The 24,716-nt window shown below is 40.6% G+C and overlaps 1 protein-coding gene across 5 annotated transcripts in view; it reads left to right on the top strand.

Annotated features, from left to right (window-relative positions):
- Nucleotides 1-24,716, top strand: part of LEF1 (lymphoid enhancer binding factor 1) — a 117,485-nt gene that overhangs the window by 77,916 nt on the left and 14,853 nt on the right. Inside the window, exons 4-11 of one of the 5 annotated variants that reach the window (XM_059923402.1) lie at nt 476-608; nt 6,364-6,454; nt 8,085-8,168; nt 10,259-10,381; nt 11,418-11,580; nt 17,359-17,466; nt 23,859-23,907; nt 24,579-24,613. In XM_059923402.1, coding sequence (XP_059779385.1) covers nt 476-608; nt 6,364-6,454; nt 8,085-8,168; nt 10,259-10,381; nt 11,418-11,580; nt 17,359-17,466; nt 23,859-23,907; nt 24,579-24,607 — 780 coding nt within the window. In that variant the 3' untranslated portion in view covers nt 24,608-24,613. Of the gene's footprint in view, nt 1-475; nt 609-6,363; nt 6,455-8,084; nt 8,169-10,258; nt 10,382-11,417; nt 11,581-17,358; nt 17,467-23,858; nt 23,908-24,572; nt 24,614-24,716 lie in introns of all 5 variants that reach the window. The other 4 variants (XM_059923401.1, XM_059923403.1, XM_059923404.1 and 1 more) reach the window with 4 other exon arrangements.

Genomic DNA, 24,716 nt, shown 5'->3' with positions numbered 1-24,716 from the left:
TTAAAAAGTTGCCCTTCAAGTTGACAATATTTATTCATTTATGTATTCTTTGAACAATATTTATTGAGTGCCTTTTTTATGCCAAACATATATAATGAATAAAGAGTTTATAGAACATTCACAACTTTTGCTCCAGTAGCTCTTTGTTGACTTTAACCTGAGGAGATAATCCAAAAGGGGAGTGTAAATATGTATGTTTAGAATTCATGTCATATGGAATAATAGTGACCAACCTAAATCTCCAAAGGGGCCTTGGTTAAATAACTGATTGTTTCTTGGTGGGATATTCATGTAATTGAACATGAGAAAATCCTGCAGGTCTAAGCGAGCAGAGCAGATGATTCAGCTGTCCAGGTCTGGAGATGATTCTCGGGTTGCGCTGGTGCCCAGTGACTGCTATTGTGTGACTTCTGTGGGGAGAGGAGACAGGAGCTGGGCGTCCATATTAACGGCTGTCCTTGTGGTTACTTTGCAGTCAAATAAAGTGCCCGTGGTGCAGCCATCCCACGCCGTCCATCCTCTCACCCCCCTCATCACTTACAGCGATGAGCACTTTTCTCCAGGATCACACCCGTCACACCTCCCATCGGATGTCAGCTCCAAACAAGGTGAGAGCCCTGCCTCCCTCCCCAGGCCGCTTTGGATAAGCAAGGAGCCTCATCTCATCAGTCTGAGTGACCTCACAGGTGCCTCCGCCCATGTCACTGGGTGGGTCGTAATACATTTGTAGGAGACGAGGGGAATTTATTTGATAGCAATTTTTTTAATAAGCATACAAGAATTTGTTGTTGGCTTCTTTTCAGGATTAAAAAAAAAAAAAAACAGAACAAAAATATTGAAGGGTCATTTCAAAGTGACAGCTCTGATGATCTACGATCACAGTGTAAACCAATATGTTGTGAAAATATATTACGAATTCAGTCCTCAGTGCCCCCTGCCATATTTGTTTATTTTAGCATGTACTAGGTGTTGATGATAGTGTTAAAAAAAAAAAAAAAGGTAGAAAAGGGACAAAGTAGGAGATTTTTTTTCCTCAAATGTTACCTTTTTGAGCCTTTTGTGATTTCTTTTGGTCTTTATATCCCTGCTGTGTTTTCTCCTCTCTCTGTTGTTTCCCAGCACCAATTTAGATATAAATATAATTAAAATACAAAACCATCTCTGTCTAAAGTCAAAGCAACGTGAGTCTTATTTTGCTTCTCTACGTTATTACCAAGTTCTGCTTCTGTATCATTTACAGAGAAACACACATCATAAGCGGTCTGAAAAATCAAGACGCCTGTTTTCTAACCTGATGGGTGTGGGTGTGGGTTCTTTGTCGGACACAAAGCTCGGGTTCTCCAAGCCTTCCGGTCCTGTCAGCTTAGAGCAGACTTTGAGGGGGAGTTTGTTCACAGGATAGCCCTTATTCTTTCCACGTACATACATACTTGGACCTCAACGGGATCTTTAGACATTCAAAATAAAAGGTCCTGTAAAACCATATGAAGGCAGAGAATGTATATAGGGGTCAAATGTGCCATCTCCAGCACTTCACCCGTTTGTCCAGCCCTATCTTTGATCGATAGTGAACAACAAAATATAGTAAGCATGTAAAAGAAAGAGTGGAGTTCAGAGGCTGGGTGTTTTTCCCACTGCTGTGAACACTTCTAGGTTAAATATGTATCATGTTCATTTCCCACCTTTATTAAAAAGACGATTGTTTGAGGACTTAGTTACTGTTGGACTTTGCTTGAGTGGAGCCCAGGTACCTTTACTTAGAGAAGGCAGAAGTCATCAAGGCCGATGTTTCTGGGCTTGTCTCTGTTTTATTCCTCATTTCCACTCCTTCCTCTCCTCTACTTCCTGTTGTCAAGGACCTCCAAAGAATAAGAAACATCAGAGACAGGTCTGTGAATATGTAGTGAGAAAGGGAATTAAGATAGGCGTCTTAGGAAGAAGGCTGAGTTCGAGAGGGAAGCTCAAGAATATGACCTTGGCCATGGCCAAGGGGGACCATATGACCAATATGACCTTGGCCTCTGAGGAACATAAAGATGCGGATGACAGTTAAAGATAGATATAAAAGCCCCGAACAAGCTATTAGCAAAAATAATCCAACAGCATGTTTTATTTAGTTTTAAACCGTTTATTTACTTAACAATTACATAGTACTTACTATATCCCAGTCCCTGTTCTGAGCACTTTGAAACGGACTTGTTTAAAAGAATAACATTATACAAATTTTTAAAGGAGTAACACGTGATGGTTCAGAAGTTGTTCTTTCAGGAATTCTAGGAGAGTTCAATTTTTTGTTTTGTTTTGGTTTTTTAAAATATTTATTTATTTATTTATTTTGGCTGTGCCGGGCTTTAGTTGTGGGATGCGTGCGGGATCTAGTTCCCCGACCAGGGATGGAACCTGGGCCCCCTGCATTGGCAGCACGGAGTCTTACCCACTGGACTACCAGGGAAGTCCCTAGGAGAGTTCGGTTTTTTGAAACAGACAATTTTCTGACTAGCTACCAATTACAATTACACTTTCTCTTCTGTTTCCGTATCTTACGGCTACCCTACCTTGTTTTACCTTGCTAATTGTAATTTATATCATTGCTCCTCAAACTTTTTTTTTTTTTTAAACAAACTTTTTAGAACTAGAGAAGGGACTAGTCGGCATGAACGGAAATTGTCTGCTGCAGTTCCTTTGAAGTATTTTGTCCTAAAAATTTGTGTGATTTTTGCATTCTACTCCATACACTGTTTACATTTGTTTTAATATAAAAATCCTGTTTTTAATTACTTTTTTTGTCCTGGACTTCATGTACCTCATCACCATGTAGTTAGGGGGATGTAAAACCTTGGTTTAAAAAGAACTAATTTTTTAAAAAGTACTAATTTACATGATTTTGAGTTTATATCATTATACTTAGGTACATTGATCACCAAAAAATAAGTATAAGGGAAAAAAAAGTCTAAGGCTTACTGGATCTCTTGCATTTACTCTCTTTTCTCTCCTTCTGCCTGCCTTTTCGTTATATCACATACAGCTGGTTATAACATGGTGGTACTGAGTTGCTGATTTCAAAGTTCCTTGGGAAGCTGGCTAGCTTTATCCCCCCCCAAATCCAAAAAAAACCAAAATAAGAATATCGTGTTCATACTCTAACCCTAGATGGAATTATCCGATAAATATAAACTGCTTGTCAGCAGAACCCATTCTCATTTGTAGGAAAATAACTTTAGGTTAATTTCCTATTAGGAAGCATATTAGGTTTTACGTTTCCCTCAGTATGTGTTTCGGCATGGGGTGCGGGGTGCAGGTGTGTAGGTGTAGTTAGTTGTAGGAAAAGCAAGGGAAGCTGATACCCATCATTTTGTTCCACTCATTGTGTCTGATAAAAATGTTAAAAGGAAAGAGCTTTTAAGAAGTACTGGGTTTGTGTACCTGTTTATATGTTTGTATCCTTATAAATAACAACAAACACTCAACATAGCGCTTATACTATATACCAAGCACTTCTCAGTATTATATACGAATGCATTTATTCCTCACAACAACACTTATTTCATTTTCATTCTGATTTTACAGAATAATAATTAAATAACTTCCTCAAGGACATATAGCTAGTGAGTGGCAGAATTATTTATAAAAGTTATTTATAAAAGTTTAAAAATTTTTAAGGATATACTGCATAGAGCCTCCAGAATATAGTTAAGTGTTCAGTAAATACTCATTAAATGAATGATGTGAAATGTGTCTTCAGTAGCACAGGAGTTGGTAGAGAGGCACACACTTCTAGGAATCCTTGGAAACGGGATCTTAAAACAACAGTAAGCTATTTAGAAAACACAGATCCACTTTCTTCTACTCATGTAATGACCTAAGCCACATCATGTATGTACGTGCAAAATGGTTATAGTACTGACCCAGCATGGGGAATGGGTCCATTTATTTCACCTGTTCGTTTGTTTAGTCGCTCAGAAGTATATTCAGAGCCTCCTCCGGAGGCAGCCATGGTTTGATACACAGATGGGGAAAACATGGTCTCTTTTTTCCAAGCAGTGTATAAGGCTCAGGCAGGAAATCATTTGTACAACCTCACTATAAAACAAAGTGAAGAATATCTTAAGTACCATGTTAAAAGTACAAATGAAATGTTGTAAATTCAAAGAAGAAAGATTTCTCAGAGCAATAAAAGAGAATATTCCATCAGAGAGAAGTATCTGAAATATGAGTAGAATTTTAATAGAAAGAGTCAAATTAAATACCCAGCATAGGAACTAGCATGTAGCAGGTGCTAAGTAAATGGTAGTTCCCTCCTTTCTTCTTAAGCAGTAAAACCAAATCCAGCTAGTTTGTATTTTTTGTTCTGTCCAATTACTCCCACACAGAATCACTAATGCAGCCTTCTCAGTGTACTCAGAGCACGGACTAGAGTGGAGAGCAAGGTTTCAAGCTTGTCTGCTTAGAGACATGTGATTGGAAGCAGGCTACTTCTCTGCATCCCAGAGATAAGATCCCAGGACAAATCGCATTTTTTAGGTACCTGAACAGTCACTTCACCTCTCCAACAAAGGGATTAAAGTAGACAATTCAGACAATTCCATCTCTAATTATGATCTTCAAGTTCAAATTTCCACAAAGTTTTCCATTTTCTCCTGAGTTGGCCTGGCTTTTCTTTTCAAAACTGAGCAGCCCCCCTGCAGAACCTGAGGTTTGGAGAGGTATCAGAGTGTCGGGGTGAGGGAGGCAGCGAGTTGGAGAAACTTCCCTGTGACTCTGATACGTCAAGGATCACCACCGTAGGCACCTCTGCTGCCCTTACCTCCCCAGACCCAAGAAAAAAGTCCCAGAGTATAAAATTCGGGGTCTACTGTGACCAAAAGAAGCAGTATTTCTAGCTTTAAAAAAAAGGGAGATTTGATGGTAACTCTGCTAAGGTGAACTTCCAGCTTCCAAAAAGCAGCTGCCAGTGGCTCTGCTTCAGTGGGAGAGAGTGGATCCGCGGAATGACCTAGGTCCCATTGTATGCAATGCTTTTGGTGAGTTGATGATCTAAAGGAATTAAAAGAATACTCATTAAATTTGAAAGTGATAAGAGATCAAAAAAGGAGATTTTAGACTATTCTTTTAAAAACAGTAAAACCTCAGATGATCTCCTGGAAACTCTCTGTTAAGAGAAAGATTAAAGACCTTTCTCTGAGAGTTGAGAAATAGTTTGTCCTAACTTCAAAGTCAAATTAACATCCACTTTGAAGGCAACACTTCTTAAGCCATTCCCATATGCTCAAGGCCTTCAGTATCTTTTAAGATCCAAATGAAATTCATAAACATTCTGAATAGTAAAAAAAGCAGCATACTTAAAGAGCATCTTCTGTATACTCACCTAATTTGCATACTGGCCAATATAATTACAGCCCCTGAATGCATAGTCTGGGTGTTAAACCTGGGAATGTGTGTTTGCACATGGTAATGGCCTTTTAAAGCCAGATTAGCTATGTAAAGAAACTCATGTGGTTTTTTTCTGTTCAGAAGCACTTTCCCCCAAATCTAAATCTAAGTTTTTATTTTGCATTTTTATGTGTGCGTCTTAGCCCTTCTTTTCTGTACCCAAGGTAAGATATAAACAAAGAGGTGTCATCTGGGACTAGGATTAGGTACAATCTTCAGGTGGTTTTCACAGTTATAGGGCAGTGTGCTCCAGGGAGTGTGAGCTCAAGAAACAATTTGGTGGCACTCTCATTTTCTGTGGAATACAACTAATCCAGAACAGCTTGACCTTGGAGCCCAGAGGACTCAACTTGATGAAGAGCTTAGTTGGAGCTGAAGTGGCAGAGACCAAATGAATCATATCAAGTACGACCATTATGGGGCTGAAGATGATTTCTAATTAATCTTTGATCCTTTGAGGTATCACATTTCCCAAATCTATGTGTCCGTAAGGGAGCCAGTGAAAATCTGCAAGTAGCAATTTACCTAATCCTTGAACACCATGGCAGGCCTTCTACTTAGGAAGGGCTGTCATTTTCCATTCTACACAAAAACAATTGTCTACCATTTTCCTGAACAAAGTGATATTATAATGAGGGCAAACTAAATAATTTTAAAGTCTTATTTTGATGCCTGTTTTACTAGCAGCATATTTACTCACTCTTTCAGGAGCTCCTCAAGATGTACTACCTTAATGCCTGTTTTCTCAGATGCTGAAATCTTGAGAAAAGCTAACAAACTGACTTCTGTTAAATGGACCTGAAAAATAAATATTGTTTCATTCTAGAACTTAAGTATTAATGACATCATGCATTTTCTTGCCTTTCTATTTCTCTTAAAGTCGAATGTCCTATGAATCTGAAAACTCTGCCTCACTGTTGTTCTTTTTAATAGGCATGTCCAGACATCCTCCAGCTCCCGAGATCCCTACCTTTTATCCCCTGTCTCCGGGTGGTGTTGGACAGATTACCCCACCTCTTGGCTGGTAAGATCCTTCCTGCAACATTTAGCCAGGCATTTGAACACGTATTCTTCTACTTCCCATTCATGGAAATTAGCTTTATGAATGATAACACTTGAGTTGAAGAAACTTCACATCAACAAGCAAGGTGCTAACTTTATTTCATTTCAATTTAAAAGATTAAAAAACATACAGACTTTGAAATGGATTGAATTCGTTTGCTAATATGTGTAGAAAATGGCTGTGTAGCCTTTGCTTTGAAGCTTATAGTTTTATGGATTCAATTTGTGGCTTTGGGCATTTGCTATGCCTGTACAAAGTGTTTAGTGTGGATTTTTCTTTTCTAGTTCTTTATGAACAACTTATATTTTTGAAACATAACCTTAGATATATTGAATATCGATCTTTGCTTATAAATGGGCAAGTGAGATAAATGACAAATAACTAGGGAGACATGCAAGTGCAAAAGCATCTTTTGAATTTTAATAAAATAAGCACCAGTTTGAGTTCAGAGGCGTGAAAAACTGATGTTTGGACTTCTTTTATCAGAATCCAAATGCTCTCTATTTTGTTATTTCTGAAAAATCCGTAACATTCCTTTCAAATTTTTTTAATTGTAAAGGTAAAGGAAAAGAAATGTATTTAGGGAAGAAAGAATCACTACATATAATGTAGCCTATTTTTATCATTTTATTGTTAGCGTGCAGCTTTCCCTGCTCCCACTTCCATTCCTCTCCTCTCCCCACTGCTCACTCCATGGACAGAGTGCTGCAACTTCAGCAAATATTTTCTCTCCTCTCTTTATCTGGCTCTCTGTCCCCACAGCTCCCATGTCAAGGCCCCGGTTTCCCTACCTTGACATCCTTATATTATCTCTTCTTCATAAGGAGGGCTCATCCTGCCATGGAAATTCCAGCTTTCTCTCTTCTCTTTGCATTAAATCTCTCAGTCAATAACTCTGTCTGAATTTAATTGATTATGCAGATACTTTCAAACCTACATCAATTATTCTCTCTGAACTCAGCTACTCAGGGGCAATAATCCTGGGCCGAGTTGCATCAGTGGCATCTGGAAATAAAGACTGTGTAAATGAAAAGTGTGAGATGTAGGAAAAACAGAGGGAGAGATGGAATTCTCAGAGCAGAGAGAAAAATAACTCCAATGAATCGATCTTTTATTTCTTCCCTATAGTATGGATATATAAGTGGGGGGGAGGAAGTGCAGTGTTTTAAAAATTTGTTCATTTTTATATAAATATAAACTTTTATTTCCTTCTTTCTTCCCTTCCCTGAAATCCTCAAAGATTCTGATAAAGAATCCACTAACCTAAAAGGAGTATTTCACCATTCTCAGGTTCTGTTATATTCAGTAAACATTGTTTACCTGCCTGCTTTGTTCAAAGCATTCGTGGGGATGGGAGAGGGGAAGGGATAGACGACAGGCCGTTCACGGACTGCGGTGGGAGATTTCCTTCAAGGCAGACGATGCTTTGGTTGGGTGGAGGGTGAGGAAGGGAAGGAGCCGGGTGACTGAAGCAGTGCCCTGGTAACGCTCCCCCAAAATGCTGGTTGAGTTCCTCCCCTCGTCAAACTCTTACTGCTGGTTGGTAAGTCATGTTTTGTCATTGATGGGTTCCTTTCTTCTGTGACCTCAGGCAAGGTCAGCCTGTATATCCCGTCACGGGAGGCTTCAGGCAACCCCACCCATCCTCCCTGTCAGTCGACACTTCCATGTCCAGGTAGGTGGAGGTGGAACCGGGCGCTCCAGGACAGGCTGCTCTTCCTGCGCTTGCAGCTCGCGCGCCTCTGCTTGCCTCTCGGTCCCGGCCGGGCGGGTGCGCGGCTCGGCCCGCGTCTGTCTGCGCAGGGTGCCTGGCTCCCACACTAGGCGTCCCGGAGGGCCCTCCCCCAGCAGCGCCAGCCGCGCCCACCAGGGGGATGGACTCGGCCGCCCCGGGAAGCCGTGTCTCCCGAAGACCTCGCTGCCCCGCGCCTGTGGGACGGGAAACGTCCCCAGAGGGGACATGATCAGAAGAGCTTGTTCGATTCAAAATATGATGGGGATGGGGGTGGGGTCGGGGGGGGAGAATAAAGACTGGTTTGATCTGAGTTTTCTAATTTGCTTTCTATGAGGAAAGTTGTATCAGTTTCACGTGCCAGTGTTTGAAAACGCCCAGATAGTCTAGAGCCTTCGGGACCAAGGCCGTCGGAAGAGAAGGGACGGTGCTCACAGGCTGTCAGGCCGTACGGGGCTGCGTGTCCTAGTGTGTGAATCAGGCCCCGTGTGGACACGTTGGTGCAAGCGAAGCTCTGTGAGGTCTGCTGTGCCACACCGCTGTGTGTAATGCTTTTGCCTCTGGAAAGGATGGCTTCTATGCCCTGTGCTTGATGTACACACACATTTGTGGTGTATCATCTGCGTGTTCAATGTGGCTTTTTCAAGGGAGCTAGCATTAACATGCTAGAAGTCAAACTGTTGGGTTAGTAACTGGTTGTGAATCTTTACTTTTTTACGTCGGTATGAAATTCGCAGTTTTCTGTGGCGAATTTCAGCTTTTTAAGAAACGTTATTTTTTCAGTAGATTGTAAATCTAGCTGATTGAGAGAGGATGAAATTAATATCCTTCCCCCAAAATATATCTGTACACTTTTTTTTAACATTGCAAGAATTGTGTGATGACAGGATTTTCTCAGGGGCAAATAACCAGCATCATGCATTTTTGCAAATGGTACATTTAGCAGAGCATCATGATTTGATCAAGTATTTGTATTTTTCCCATGCCTCCTTAATTTTTAAAAATTTGTTTCTGAAATATTACATATCCAAGCAGAGTCCCTTCTTTCCCTCCCAGAAGAAGGAATTAACTGTACAGGCGGTGATGAAAAGACCTGAGAAAGTTGTTTTTTTTGAATTAAATTGTTGACTTTAAAAGAGCTTGAAAAAAAAAATTTCTAAAGCATATCCAAATTTATCAAAAGAGCTTGTTGAAACTACTGTCTTTATTTGTTTTATTTTTCTTGCATGGCAGTTTCCCTCCTTTGTGTTGGATGGTAGTGGATATTTTAAGATTTGTTTAATGCTCTACTAGTATACTCTGGGAAAAAGCCTTTATTTTAGCATACGTAGTTTTTACCTTGAAGCAGAACTGTATCCTTCCCTTTAATTAAATCCTTCCCCTTAATTAATTTTGTTATCAGTTTTCCATTAGGCCAGATCTCTCAAACACTACTTTCTTTATGTGTAGAAAATTATTTGGGGTGATGTTGATGGTGACCTTATTAAATTGGGGACTGAACAAATCTTCCTGTCCCCTGTCTTCTCAATTGTTCTCTCCTAGTATTAGGAAAAAAGCCAACAGGAGAAGAAAACTCTTAATGTGAAGGTTTGCTTAGGAATGTAGACAGAGAGGTTAAAATGTGATGTCTTTAGATTTTTAAATCATTTAAAAAGCTAAATCTTAATATAGTGTTATATTTCCAGTAATTGTTCTTGAAATTCTTCTCTGAAAACTGCTTTGCAAGAAAAGTGACTCACTTTTTTTTTTTTTTTTTTAATCCTGTGGCCTAGAGCCTTCCCAGGAGAAATGCCCGATTCTACCATTTAGCTTGAAAAAAAATCTGTTAGGTGGCACGTAATTATAAATATTTTCCACCTGAATACAGAAAGGAAAGAAATTAATCATCAGCCTGCTCTAACTTATAGTTAATACTTCTGCGTATGAAGGTGTGTTTTCACTCTCAGCCGATAGCAGTTAGTGGGTTGTTTGGAAATTCTGTCTAGCTTTAGCTACAGCAGTACATTTTGTTTTCTTGTCTTTCCTTCTTTTAGGTTTTCTCATCATATGATTCCCGGTCCTCCTGGTCCCCACACAACTGGCATCCCACATCCAGCTATCGTAACGCCTCAGGTCAAACAGGAACACCCGCACACTGACAGCGACCTAATGCACGTGTAAGTGTGCCTCTGTCTTCACCTGCGAGTGCCTTACAGTGCTAAGGACTTAAACCACACAATTTCTTCTCCTTCGCTGTTGTTGAATCTGCCCCCTCTCTGTTATTACGGAAGTCAGTGTAGCTCCGCCTCAAAAGCTCTGTCCCCGAGGACACTGAGCAGCTTGATTCTCACTGCTCTGATTTTGGGTCTGAAATTGAAAAGGAGCACAGACCTCAAAAGATCAAGGGAAACTCACCAAAGGGGGAGTGATCTTCAGAGCATAACGACTGAATCACTTGAGCTGTATAGCCATTTACTACGAGGCTTTAATTGGGTTCCAATTCTTGAGCACAGGAGTTAAAGTAGATTGGAGGGTTCAGTGCCTTTCCTTCTGGAAAGGCAGTCACCCTGCATCGAGGCTTCAGGAGCACAGAGTTCAAGGGAAAGGGGCACACCAAGCCCAGGATTTCCTGTCGGGCCAGGGTTATCCCAGGCTGTTACAGCAGGGCTAAATTGTCCGAAGAGATTAGTAATTGAGTTTCTTAACCTAGGGTTTGTACTGGGATGGGAGGATGGATGGGGTGGCAGGGAGCACGTGATCATCCATAAAACCCCTGCACATACAGGCAAAACCAGCGTGCGTGTGTTTGGGGGAGAGAGTCTAAGGTTTCATTAGCTTCTCAGAGGGGCAGTTGACCCACAGAAGTTGAGAACCTCAGTTCTGGAGGAGGACTGACCACCCGCACTTTATGTTCAGCTTTTCCTGAGGTGACCAAGGAGCATCTAAAAGTTTAGATGGAGCATCTTCACGAGACCGTTTCCATGTTGTGTTAAACCCTTCTATAGCTGTGGGTAAACTTCCTCAAACCAAAGGATCCTTATCCGCAAGGAGTTGATGAGGTGCTCTTCTAAGTTGCTGGTGTTCTGGGGGCTTATACAGAGTCCAGGGCGTGGTCCCAGCCTGAGCTGGGCTTGTGATACAAGCAGATGCTTTGCTTCTCTCCTGCCACCTCTTCCTTATTCGGCTAACCTCTTCCCCACCGCCACCTTTTAGGAAGCCTCAGCATGAACAGAGAAAGGAGCAGGAGCCGAAAAGACCTCACATTAAGAAGCCTCTGAATGCTTTCATGTTATACATGAAAGAAATGAGAGCGAATGTCGTAGCTGAGTGCACTCTAAAGGAAAGCGCAGCTATCAACCAGATTCTAGGCAGAAGGGTAAGTAGTGGGATGGTATGTAAATGTTTATGGTAACCATGGAAGTCCTTCATTAACATCTGCCCAAATGCACTTACATATCAGGTAGTCATAGAATCATTGTATAGTCACCAGCCATTTGGGGAGTAGCAAAGAGAGCACGACAGCCTTTAGGAGGAGTAAGTGATATAATGCCTTGTAGGCAACTTAGGTTGTACCTGACACATAGAAAACTTCCTGAAAATGATAACTAATTTTCCTATTATCATTCTTTAAACGAATATATCTTGAGTGTCTTTTAGGTACCAGGCACTGTGGTAGGCATTAGATAATTATTGCTGAATAAAATAGATGTAGTCCTTGCCCTCGTAGAGCTTGAAGTTTTGTGACAGGATACAGATATTAGACAAATAATTACCCAGTATATATATAATTAAAATTGTGATAAATATTGTGAGTATGTAGAGCAAGGATCTGAGAAAGGACCACAAGGGGGCTGGGGAAGGGCCCAGTGAGAACGTAGTTGAGGCCTGAGAGCTGCATGGGGTTAGCCATGTGGTGAACGGGGTGAGGTGAAGCAGTGTGTGTGTGCATGCGTGCTTGTGCGTGTGTGTGTGCACGCACACTGTGAAGCAGGAAACCACTTAACCCACCCCGGGGGCTACAGAAAGGCCTGCGGGACCAGCCACGCTTCTGGGTGAACCCTGGCAAGCACATGTGGCCGGCTGCTCCTTGCAAGATGTAAGCAGATCGTTCCACCTTGAAGCTTTAAATAGAAGAATTGGTACAGGCCTGAGAAGTCTTCTTTCTAGAAAATTGCTCTCTGATTCTTAACGTGTACATGGGCCAGGTTTCTCGACTGCCCCTCTTTTTGTTGTTGTTGCTTCTTTCACCTATGCTAAGATATTTTTCTGAGCACCTGTTATGTACCAGGAACTGGACTGACAGCTAGGACAGACACTCTTAGATTTCTTTGTCCAGCCACCACCCCAGAGGCTAGTCAAGTCCTTCCCAGTACTTTTCTCAGGATTGAAATGGGTTTAGTTGGGTATCTGACGGGTGGTGGAGAACATTTGAATTTTTCTAATTCAAATTGCATTTTTCTGTAATTACATTGTAATTTTAGAAATGCTTCATCTTAACTTGTTGATGCTCTTCGTATATGTGTGTTAGCTTCTTTTTTTTTTTTAATTTATTTATTTTTGGCTGCGTTGGGTCTTCGTTGCTGCGTGCGGGCTTTCTCTAGTTGCGGCGAGCGGGGGCTACTCTTCGTTGCGGTGTGCGGGCTTCTCATTGCGGTGGCTTCTCTTGTTGCGGAGCACGGGCTCTAGGCGCGCGGGCTTCAGTAGTAGTGGCACGAGGGCTCAGTAGTTGTGGCTCGTGGGCTCTAGAGCGCAGGCTCTTTAGCTGTGGTGCACGGTGCTTAGTTGCTCCGTGGCATGTGGGATCTTCCCGGATCTGGGATCGAACCCGTGTCTCCTGCGTTGGCAGGTGGATTCTTGACCACTGAGCCACCAGGGAAGTCCCGGTAACTTCTTAAAATATGACCCTGTGTATTTGTTTTTGCAACCTCTCAAAAAATTCATGATTTGCAAATGAACATTCAGGAGAAGGAGGGTCTTGACAACCTTTGTGAGACCTAGAGATCATGTTTTAGCTGTTGTTGATAATTTTTGTCATGTTTGTTACAAACCTAATACATTTCAGCATTCATAACAGAAAACATTCAGGAGATTCCCAGTCCACGTGAGGAGGCAGCTGGAGGAAAGCAGGCGTTCTTGTATTATCGATTCCTGTTGGAGAGCATAAAAATGCAGCGATTTCCCATCTGCAAGACACCAGGGTTGCAGGGGTGGGATGCAGCGGTAGATTATAGCTCTTGGTGCCCTGTGTACAGTACTCTATCTCCCTGTGGATTCTTAAACACTTAATAACAATAATTACAATGATTTCCAAAGCCAGATCATAGCAGATGAGTGATTCCCATCATTTTTTGAAGAACTCCGCCTTGAAAGCTTAAAGGCTGACGACCATTTTCCCTGACCCTTTAAAAGAAGAAATCAGAGGAAAAGAAGGGTTCTTATTGCAGCTTGTGTAAAACTCTTAGATTTTTTGTTTGTTTGTTTGTTTGTTTTTTGAGTTAAAGGTCCATGGTCCTCCAGTGGGAATTATTTTCCTGCTCTAGAGAGTTAAGAATATATGAATGTATGCTTCCTATTTTTAATGCACATTTCCAACAGTTGCTACTTTCTCAGCTCCCTTAACAATCCCCAGATCAGAGCATGTGTCCTAAAGGATGGTTCTCATTTAAGGTCTCTCTCTGTTTTTAATTTGGACACCTGTTTCTATTTATAGGTCTCTGAGATCTTTGATTAAGATCAGGTTTTCCATCCTTTCATAACTCCGCCTCTGGCAGGGTAGTCCTTGCTAGTTCTTTAAAGTTCCCAGCTTTAAAATCATGAAGTTTTACATTGGGATAATTAGAATTCTTAATAGTGGGCCTGAAATTCATCCTAGAACATTTGATCTTTTGATTTTTATTCACTTCTACTGTATTTCTAGCATAGAAATGTTCATTCATATGAATGAATCAAAGTTTTCTACTTCGTATTCTAAATAATAATAACACAAATATTACTTTAAAATAAGCTTTTCGTTTTCAGACCTTCCAGGCTACTAAAGGAAGTCCATTTACTGCATATTTATTGTCAGAATGTCTCTTCAAATTAAATGGGTATTTTCCCAAAAACTTGGTGAATCTTTCAGTAAGCAGAAGAGATGGAAAAGCATTTTTAGTCAATTGTGTTTCAGAAATTCCTGTAAAGAAAGATCATCTTTCTAGTCTGCATCAGACTTTATTCTTGTTTTCAGTGCAAAACTTTAATACATAGTTTTACCTACTGTTTTACTCTGGTAAATGATGTTTCATTTGTGAGTAAAGTTTGTGAATTAGAAATAACATCAAGGAACTAAAAGCAATCGAAAGTAAGCAAGTAAACAGTTTAGTATGTGGTCTGCTTTTTTTCTCCTTGAATTTTGCTGTTTTGTTAGCTGGGGTCTTGTCAACATAAGTTTCCTACTGTAACTGAAAAATTCGTGCTTGTTTATTAACTGGTTGTTTTGGGTAGAAGACCCAACCTCCATACGTATTTGGGAGACAAGTTCTATTTACAATGCCAGATTTTCTCAGCAAGTTATAAAGCTGCCATAAATTACATAAAATTATACTTTAAATTACTTAAGCTTTTTTATACTATAAAAATATATTTACAGGTAATTATATTTATAAAAAAGATATCTTTATACTGACATACTGCAGTAGGATGAGAGAGATTATTTATCAAATGAATAAACAGATTTACAAAGTAAGACTTCTATCCTTATCTTTTTTCCTCTTAGTGTCTTTTTTTGTGTTCCTTTTTGATAATGCTTTGCCTCTTGCTGATCATGTTAGCACCAGAACTGTCTAAACACTAATGATCAGTCTTTTTTTTTTTTTTTTTTTAATTTATTTATTTATGGCTGTGTTGGGTCTTCGTTTCTGTGCGAGGGCTTTCTCTAGTTACGGCAAGCGGGGGCCACTCTTCATCGCGGTGCGCGGGCCTCTCACTATCGCGGCCTCTCTTGTTGCGGAGCACAGGCTCCAGACGCGCAGGCTCAGTAGTTGTGGCTCACGGGCCTAGTTGCTCCACGGCATGTGGGATCTTCCCAGACCAGGGCTCGAACCCGTGTCCCCTGCATTGGCAGGCAGACTCTCAACCACTGCGCCACCAGGGAAGCCCATGATCAGTCTTTTTTAAAAAAAGTGTAGGCTGATCTTTTCCACTGTGCCCAGGTCGGCTTTTTCTCCCTGTGAAGGTCTCTAGGTTAGTACCTCAGGTTTAGAAAAGCTGTCAGTTGACAGAGGCAGTGTGACTTTTCCTGCCTAAACTTCCACTGCTCCCCAGACGTGCCTTCCTAGGCTCCACTTGACTAATTGTGATTACTCTGCTAGTACAAAGAATTGCGTCTCAGGTAACTTTTTCCAGGTGTTTGGGTTTTTTTTTTTGTTTTTTTTGTTTTTCCTGCCACCTCCCCATCTCCTCTCCCCTCTCCGCCCCCCCACCTTTTTTTTTCTTTTTTTTTTAAAAGAAAAGCATATTACCTGATTTGCCTTTAGACTCAGGCCAAGTCCCGCTGTGTGTCATGCATCTTAACTTTACACTCTGCACGTGTAAAGCAATTAAAAATGAAATCATCTGCCCTATCCAGCAGAGGCCCTGGCCTTCAAGGGGCTTTTCAAAGGAAATGGAATTGGTTGCCTTGCCTGTAAGCCCCACCGCCTCTGGACGGGAGGAGGGAGGGGAGGTTGGGATGAGGCCGAAGGTGCTTTAGTGCTCTCCTTGAGATCAGGTTCTCGTTCTTCTAACAGGCAAGAGCAGCAGGTGTTCGTTTTCTTGAGGAGAGCATCCCTGCCATGCTCTGGGGGCTGCGTCCTAACCACTGGGTCGCTGTCCTGGAGGGCAGCCTTTTCTCGCTCACCAGCCCCTCTCCCTCGCTCCTCCTTCCTTTCCCCCAATCCAGTCACACCTTTCTTTTCTTTTTGTCTTATCATTTTAAAAAACAAGAACAGGGTAATTAAAATCAATATGCAGGGTAGAGGTGAATGAGAAAGAATCGCCCAGCCTTTAAGGGGAAGTTAGCGAAATGCAAAGCGACACACCCTAGAGCTGGGAGCCCTGGAGTGGGAGCCGGGCTCACTCAGAGCGTGTGCGCGTGCATGTGCACGTGTATGTAGCTGCGCAGTGGTGTGGCGTCGGGTCCACCGCCTCTGTGCCGTCACCTCCAGCCAGTGGGTTCCCCAAAGTGAAGCCAGTTCTCCTGGGATTTTCTGACAACAGATCCTGGCATTTGGGAAGTAGGGGGACGAACTTGGAAACTGCTCCCTGGGGGCCTGGGGTAAGTTGTGTGCAAACACACACAAAGTGCCAGTACAGGCTGCTAAAAATCCCAAACAGCACCTTGCCTGCATGAACTGTTTTGCTCTGTATGATAAATAAATATATGTTACCTAAAGGGAAATGGAAAATTTGCAGGGTGTCAGCTGCTACGTTCTCCAGATTAGATCCTACAGTTTCAAAGTCTAGATGGCAAAATAAACTTAGGTCATGCTCCTTGTTTTCCATCCGAAGGAAGCTAAAAAACATAGCCATAAAGTATGCATGTTTGATTATACAGTGTTATCTGTATTCTCCCTATGGACAATTAGTGTTTAAATAAGAGTGAGGGGAGGGTGAAGAGACTGAGACAGACTGACTTTTGATGTCTTGCTTTATAGACAGGATCATATGATGAAGGTTTCAGATTCCTCACATGACAGAGTGGGAGAGTGCATGGGAGGTGAGGATATATCTGTAGAAATTACTTCATTTTGCATAAATAAATGGTGCTTGGGCTCAGATGTCAGAATATGCTGCAAACTATGAAAAGGGCTAAGGTGGGTGTTGAGGTTCACCAGTGAATGTTCTCTTTAATTTGTATTGGAGAAGAGAAAGGCTGGGTGACAGGCCATTTCACTTTGGATACTTTGACAGGTTTCATGTAACATGAGAACAGAATAGAGAAATCAAAGTTTGAGTCTCACTCCAGCCACCGAACTCTAGATGGATTTCTGCAACACGTGGTCTTCTGCCATTTAAAAATAAATCAAAGTTTAAATGCTTAATATTTTCATTCTTCAGTGTTTGAAATATGAAACATATAATACTGTCGCTATTTTGCTTTTACTTGATTTTTTCCTCCTTCCCCTTTCTTTTTCAGTGGCATGCCCTCTCTCGCGAAGAGCAGGCTAAATATTATGAATTAGCGCGGAAGGAAAGACAGCTACATATGCAGCTCTATCCAGGCTGGTCTGCAAGAGACAATTATGTAAGCACTTTATGCACACCAACGGCTCTCTCCTCTCACTCGTTCTCTGTCTCTGTTGCTCTCATGAAGGAAATGTGTTGTAGAGTGTATCTAATGCTGGCGCCGTTCTCTAGTTTTGAAAGTTAATGAACTTTATAATAAAGATTTCATGGATATATTCCATTCTGAAAGCTTTGTGCTGTCAATATTTTTTGGCTATATGCTAATGAAATCTTTCAGTAAAATTTTTTAAATCGAAGAAAACCTTATCATTAAAATGTTGGTGAAAAAGATTTTTTTAAAAGCATATAATCTCATCACGTAAAGGCAGCATTAGTAATAACTAGTTACGCTACCTTCCAGTATCTTTTCTGTGCCTATCTTTTTTTTTAGCATCTTTATTGGAGTATAATTGCTTTTTACAGTGGTGTGTTGTGCATATCTTTTTATCTTTTACTTGGATATGTGTGGGTGGGTGGCTGTGTATATACACACACTTCTGTATCATGCTGCTTTTTGCTCTTATATATAATAAGCATTTTTCTGTCATGGCATAGTGTTTCTGTATATCAGTTTTAAACAGGTATACAGTATTTCACTGAGTGAATGTCACAATTTTACTTAACCATTTTTTCCCTGCTTTTTAGACATTTGCTATTTTTTTTTTAATAATTGGAAATTATCCTGCAGTGGATGGTGCATAACAGTTTTTAGGACTTATTTCCACAGGACAGACTCACAGTAGTGAAATTGTAGTGAAACAGTAGTGAAATTGCTGAGTACAGATTATAAATATTTTAAAGCCTCTTGATACATATTGTCAGATTTCTTTCCAAAATGCATTGTGTTATTTTACACTTCTTACAAACAATGTATTCCAGTGACTGTTTTGCACAGACTAATTAAAACTGGGTTCAAAAAAGCATTTTTTTGTTTGTTTCATATTAACGTACCCTGATGGCTATTATATGTTTTATTCAGATGGAGTAGGTATTATCATATTTTTAAGCTGTACTAATTTTGCTGGAAAAAAAATATCTCATTTATACTGCCAATTATTTTATTACTTCAGAGTTTGAATACCTTACTCATGTAGTCTCGATACAGCAAAAACTACTGAGAAAGAATATTATAAGTGATATTAGTTGTATCATATTTTATAGAGGGGAATGATTTTGATTACTTAAGCTCTTAATTTAAAAATTTGAAGATCATTTTCATGTTTCTTGTGAGACTAGCATTCAGAGTGCCAGCTAGGACAGACTTCACATTAATTGGAATTGTGAAATGCCTTTCACAGTGCCTTTGTGGAATGCCTTTGTGGAAGGCATAGACTTCACAGTCTATGCCATTTCCCTCCTTCTCCAGGTGGACCAGCTCAGTCTTCCAGGGCCTTTGTGGAAATGCCTTTTTAAAAAGGGCGAGGCACTATGGAGAACAGTATGGAGGTTCCTTAAAAAACTAGAAACAGAACTACCATACGACCCAGCAATCCCACTACTGGGCATATACCCTGAGAGAACCATAATTCAAAAAGAGTCATGTACCACAATGTTCACTGCAGCACTATTTACAATAGCCAGGACATGGAAGCAACCTAAGTGTCCCTGGACAGATGAATGGATAAAGAAGATGTGGCACATATATACAGTGGAATATTACTCAGCCATAAAAAGAAACGAAACTGAGTTATTTGTAGTGAGGTGGATGGACCTAGAGACTGTCATAAAGAGTGAAGTAAGACAGAAAGAGAAAAACAAATATGGTATGCTAACACATATATATGGAATCTAAAAAAAAAAAATGGTTCTGAAGAACCTAGGGGCAGGACAGGAATAAAGACGCAGATGTAGAGAATGGACTTGAGGACAGGGGGAGGGGGAAGGGTAAGCTGGGACGAAGTGAGAGAGTGGCATGGACGTATATACACTACCAAATGTAAAATAGATAGCTAGTGGGAAGTAGCTGCATAGCACAGGGAGATCAGCTCGGTGCTTTGTGTCCACCTAGAGGGGTGGGATAGGGAGGGTGGGAGGGAGACACAAGAGGGAGGAGATATGGGGACATATGTATATGTGTAGCTGATTCACTTTGTTATAAAGCAGAAACACACCATTGTAAAGCAATTATACTCCAATAAAGATGTTAAATAAATAAATAAATAAATAATTTTAAAAAAAAAAGGGCGAGGGTGAAGCCATGAATCAACATGTAAATCAGTGTGTGGCCATTGCTGGAGATGGTCCTGTGCGGACGCACGTCTGAGGTCTTACATCCCATATAATGAGGCACCAAGACTTCCGGAACACATTTGTTTCCTGTGACATGCTCCAGAGCAGAAGTCACTACTGGTCAGGATTTGGAGCTTAAACGTTGGATACAGCTATGGCGTAGGAAGTAAGAGTCCTCCTGTTTGTGACTTGGGAGCAGCAGCTTCATCAACTCTCCTGAACCGTTGTCTTGATTGTTTTAAATAACTACTTGGGTTGGCCAAAAAGTTCGTTTGGGTTGTACTGTAAGATGCTATGGAAAAACCCTCATGAACTTTCTGGCCAGTGCAATACTATATGCCAATGGTCAAGAGCTGTCTTAAATGCTTTTTGTGTTATTTTCTAGTCCTTCTAATAATCCTGTGGCATCAACAGTATAATTGTATTTTACAGATGAGGGAAATTAAATTGTCAGGAGGTTAGGTAATTGGTCCAGGGCCATGTAGTGGCTAAGCTACAAGGGAAACCCAGGTTCCCCAGACTTCACAGTCTATGCCATTTCCCTCCTCCTCCAGGTGGACCAGCTCAGTCTTCCAGGGCCTTTTTAGGAAGTCTGCTTTAGTTGAAGACTTTTCTCCCTGAACTGGGCTTCCATCCTCTGGGCCGTAATTAGTATTTTCTGGATAGAGCCTTCGTGATGCCCTTTAAGTGGGAAGATCAGTCCCCCACCTAAAGGGTTTCAGAAGTGTCTTCCTCTAACCCTGTCCTGGATCTCTTTTGGATGTGGTTGGCCTTATAGGGGAGAGTGGCCTTCCTTCTTTGACCTCTGGGAGAGCTTTGCTGTGCTGTGACTTTGCATAGATTTAGTGTTGCATGTTGACTGTCTTTTTTTTTTTTTTTTTGAAGTATAGTCGACTTACAGTGTTAATTTCTGCTGTACAGCAAAGTGATTCAGTTATACATATATATATATTCTTTTTCATATTCTTTTCCATTACGGTTTATCACAGGATATTGAATATAGTTCCCTGTGCTATACAGTAGGACCTTGTTGCTTATCCATCCTATATATAATAGTTTGTATCTGCTAATCTCAAACTCCCAATCCTTCCCTTCCCCATTGCCCCCTCCCCCTTGGCAACCAAGTCTGTTGTCTATGTCTGTGAGTCTGTTTCCGTTTCATAGATATGTTCATTTGTGTTGTATTTTTTTTTTTCAAACTCATCCTTCTTTTTATTTATTTATTTATTTTTGTTTTATATTGGAGTATAGTTGATTTACAATGTTGTGTTAGTTTCAGGTGTACAGCAAAGTGATTCACTTATATGTATACATATATCTATTCTTTTTCAGATTCTTTTCCCATATAGGTTATTGTACAGTACTGAGTAGAGTTCCTTGTGCTATACAGTAGGTCCTTGTTGCTTATCTATTTTATATATAGTAGTGTGTATATTGTTAATCCCAACCTCCTAATTTATGTGTGTTGTATTTTAGATTCCACATATATGGATGATATCATGTCTTTGAGTGAAGTTTCTGTTTCTGATCCTTAAGGAGTGAGTTTCCACTTTTAAGAAGAGATAAAAGAAACACATGTTCTCTCCCTCTTGCTCTCTCCCCTTTTCTCCATGTGGAGAGACGGGAAGAGAGTAGTTTTAAAGAAAACCAGTGTTATGTGAATTTACCTTTAAAGATTTTCCTCTGCGCAACTTTTAAAGGAAATTGTTTTGCGTAACTTGATTTTAGGATCTCTTTGAATGAAGGGGAAGCCCAGCTTTGTTACTTAAAATGTTTATAACAATCAAAATAAGCCTATTAATTACTAAGGCAAACAGAAGTCTATCAAGTGGTATCACTTTAGCTAAAGATATTACAGTATTCTTTTTATTTATTTATTTAGTTATTTATTTTTGGCTGTGTTGGGTCTTCGTTTCTGTGCGAGGGCTTTCTCTGGTTGTGGCAAGCGGGGGCCACTCTTCATCGCGGTGCGTGGGCCTCTCGCTATCGCGGCCTCTCTTGTTGCGGAGCACAGGCTCCAGACGCGCAGGCTCAGTAGTTGTGGCTCACGGGCCCAGTTGCTCCGCGGCATGTGGGATATTCCCAGACCAGGGCTCGAACCCGTGTCCCCTGCATTAGCAGGCAGATTCTCAACCATTGCGCCACCAGGGAAGCCCCAGTATTCTTAAAATAAGAGTACAGGAATACAGTCTAAATAAGATGCATGCCCTGTGTCTTAGCATTTCATTGTCAGAATGCTATCCTGATGCTCACTGCGATCATATTAAATATATATCTCAATGATTTAGTATTAAGTTGTCCTATTCTATGGCATCATAGATTTTATAACTTCGTTTTTCTAACTTTCATTTTTTATAACTGGTTTTCGTAAATCAGTGCACATATTTTCTTAGGTGTATTATTATATTTATATTATTAGAGCTTTTAAATGTAGTGCTTAAAACCCAAGTACTATATATGATTTTAATGAAAATTTTATTTGTGTTTACTACACATGAATTTTGTTTTTGTGTTAAGCTGATATGAATACATCCAAACTCCTTAGGTCCTTTTGTCTACCATAAATGTAAGTTCTCTTGAAGCACTGATGTATACCTAAAATATAGTACAGGTTATTTCACAAAGCAACATCAGTCCGACATGTCAGGGAACGGTCGCATGTTCTAGGCACGTGCTAGGCATGTGCTGGGTGGCAGAGATGTGCTGAGACTCGGGCAGTGCTCATGGGAGCCGATAGCCACGTGGCTGAGGGGTCCAGGGCCACAGCCCATCATGACACCTGTGCAGAGTTACGTTATGGTGGTGAGCTCTGCCTGGGGCTGACATTGGGGGACGGGAGGTGGGGGTGGAGGTGGTGGGGAGAGAAGGGTCCTGGACAAGATGACACCTGAGGTGAGTCTTAAAGGGCAAATGGGAGCTAGAAGAAGGTGAGGAAGAAGGCTCCAGACACAGGAAACAAGCTTTTATTGCACCTTCTGGAAACCACAGTCGTTGCATTTGAAAGGGAGATAGCAGGTGCCCCTGAGAAGCATGCCCTTCCTTTGTCTGCTCCCCTCCTCCTGGAGCACCTTAAATCTTCTGAAAGAAGACTCCATTATTTTTGATATGCCATTTCCCCAGGTCACTAATATCTGTTGTTTGCCTTAGTGTTTGTGAGGATAGTTTCAGTCAACTTTCCAAAGATATAAAGCCTCAATGGTCGGGTCATGTGACATGAAGAAAAACTATCTTGAGGTGCATAAAAATAGATACTTTTATATATTCATACAATATACTCAATATAATCTTATGGTTTTACTTTTTGTGAATGTGATTATTACAGCAGACGTAAGATAGAGATACTGGATGTGATATGTGTCCTATGACACTTATATGAAAAGACCATCCTAATCCAGGTTGGTCATTTACTTTTCATATAAATCAAATATATACTGTGTCTATGCCCTATTACAATTATTTTTTGAGGGGAAAGTAATTATGAAGAAAAATAGAAAATTAAACTACTATCAATGGGACCTAAAATTATAAATTTGTGATTAAGATGATTTTGAAATGTATTTTAAATTGCAAGCATATTCACGTTATCGTGTTTGTTTTAGGAAGCAGGGTCCTTAACTGCCATAAATAAGTCTTTAAAGTTACCTTCTAAGTTTTCTCAGGTTCTATCTTACCCTTCTACTACTGTCTTCAGTTATGTCTTGTCTGTGCCATGGGAGCTGAGGGGCCTCAGTTAACATTGTGGATTTTTAATTAGATGGTGGAATTCACAGTAAGGAGGATTTATCATCAATACTACCAGAAGTGGGTCCTAAGTGTGGTGGTTAGCAGTAAAAGGAGTGCCTCCTTATTAAGCGGGCTTTCCTTGAAGGTGGGCGGGTGGGGGGGGGGTCTGTGGCCACAGCCCTAGGACATCATCATCCTCTGTGTGTGTGTGTGTGTGTGTGTATGGCCACCGCCAACGTCAGTACAGTACTGATGACATTAAATGCAAAGCTATAGAGACAGAGGTCACAGATAAGAATTTCCTTCTCTTGCCCTGTTTCTAGGTACAGATGGTAAAGAGAGACATATAATGAGGCATCTTGATCTCTTGGTTGACCGCCTGCTGGTCCTTTTGTATCACGTTCATCCATGTGTTCACAGTACAGTCTATAACATGAACATGTGCCTGTCTTCTTCCAGGGTAAGAAAAAGAAGAGGAAGAGAGAGAAACTACAGGAATCTACATCAGGTAGGCACCATGTGACTTTCCAGCCAATTCTCATGCTTCTGACAAGCACCTTTTAAAGTAGCCTGCATCTTTCTACACGCTGCTTTATTCTTCAGCTGTAACATATGATTGCTGAACTCTGCTTTTCTTCCTGAGATTCTTTAAAAATGTTTGAAAGACCTTTCTTTTAAATGTGACTATGTGAAGGTACACCTAAAAAGCTCTTGCAAACCCTGTCACCTGGATTCCTGGTTGTTAACTGTGGTTGTTTTTAAGGTTTTGTTTTTGCTTTTGTTGTCTGTGTTCTCTTTGCTTTAACACTTCTGTTCTTCTTTTTGCAAAACTCCTTACAATACAGTTTTTTATGATGACTCTATGATATGCTACCTTATATCCCCTTGAGAATCTTTTCTGTGGTTTGGGGTTATTTAAAAATATAAAACATGGTGATAGGGTTTATCTTTTGTGTACATTAATTCAAGGCATCAATCAGTGAGGTCCAGTTTATTTCCCCTTTTCTTTCATAAAAGATAAGGCCTCTACTTGTACTGCACAAATAAAAATGGCTGGTATAAGAACCATAAAAAGTAAAGCAGACAGGTCCACATTATATTGTAGCTACTACGTATTTGGAATGTACAAAAACCTCTTCAATAAAAATTTGTTAAAGACACAATTTTCTGCAGGTACAGGTCCAAGAATGACAGCTGCCTACATCTGAAACATGGTAAGAACGACTCTCTGGTCCTACTGCTGACATTAGTTATAAACAGAGGCACTTGCTTGTGAATCTTCTTGCTCATACTGATGCCATTCAGCATTGCTCCTTT

This window comes from Balaenoptera ricei, chromosome 5 (genome assembly GCF_028023285.1).
Source record: "Balaenoptera ricei isolate mBalRic1 chromosome 5, mBalRic1.hap2, whole genome shotgun sequence".
In the NCBI taxonomy this organism is placed as follows: Eukaryota; Metazoa; Chordata; class Mammalia; order Artiodactyla; family Balaenopteridae; genus Balaenoptera; species Balaenoptera ricei.
The sequence above is the reverse complement of the archived record's forward strand: the minus strand, read 5'-3'. Positions and strand labels throughout refer to the sequence as shown.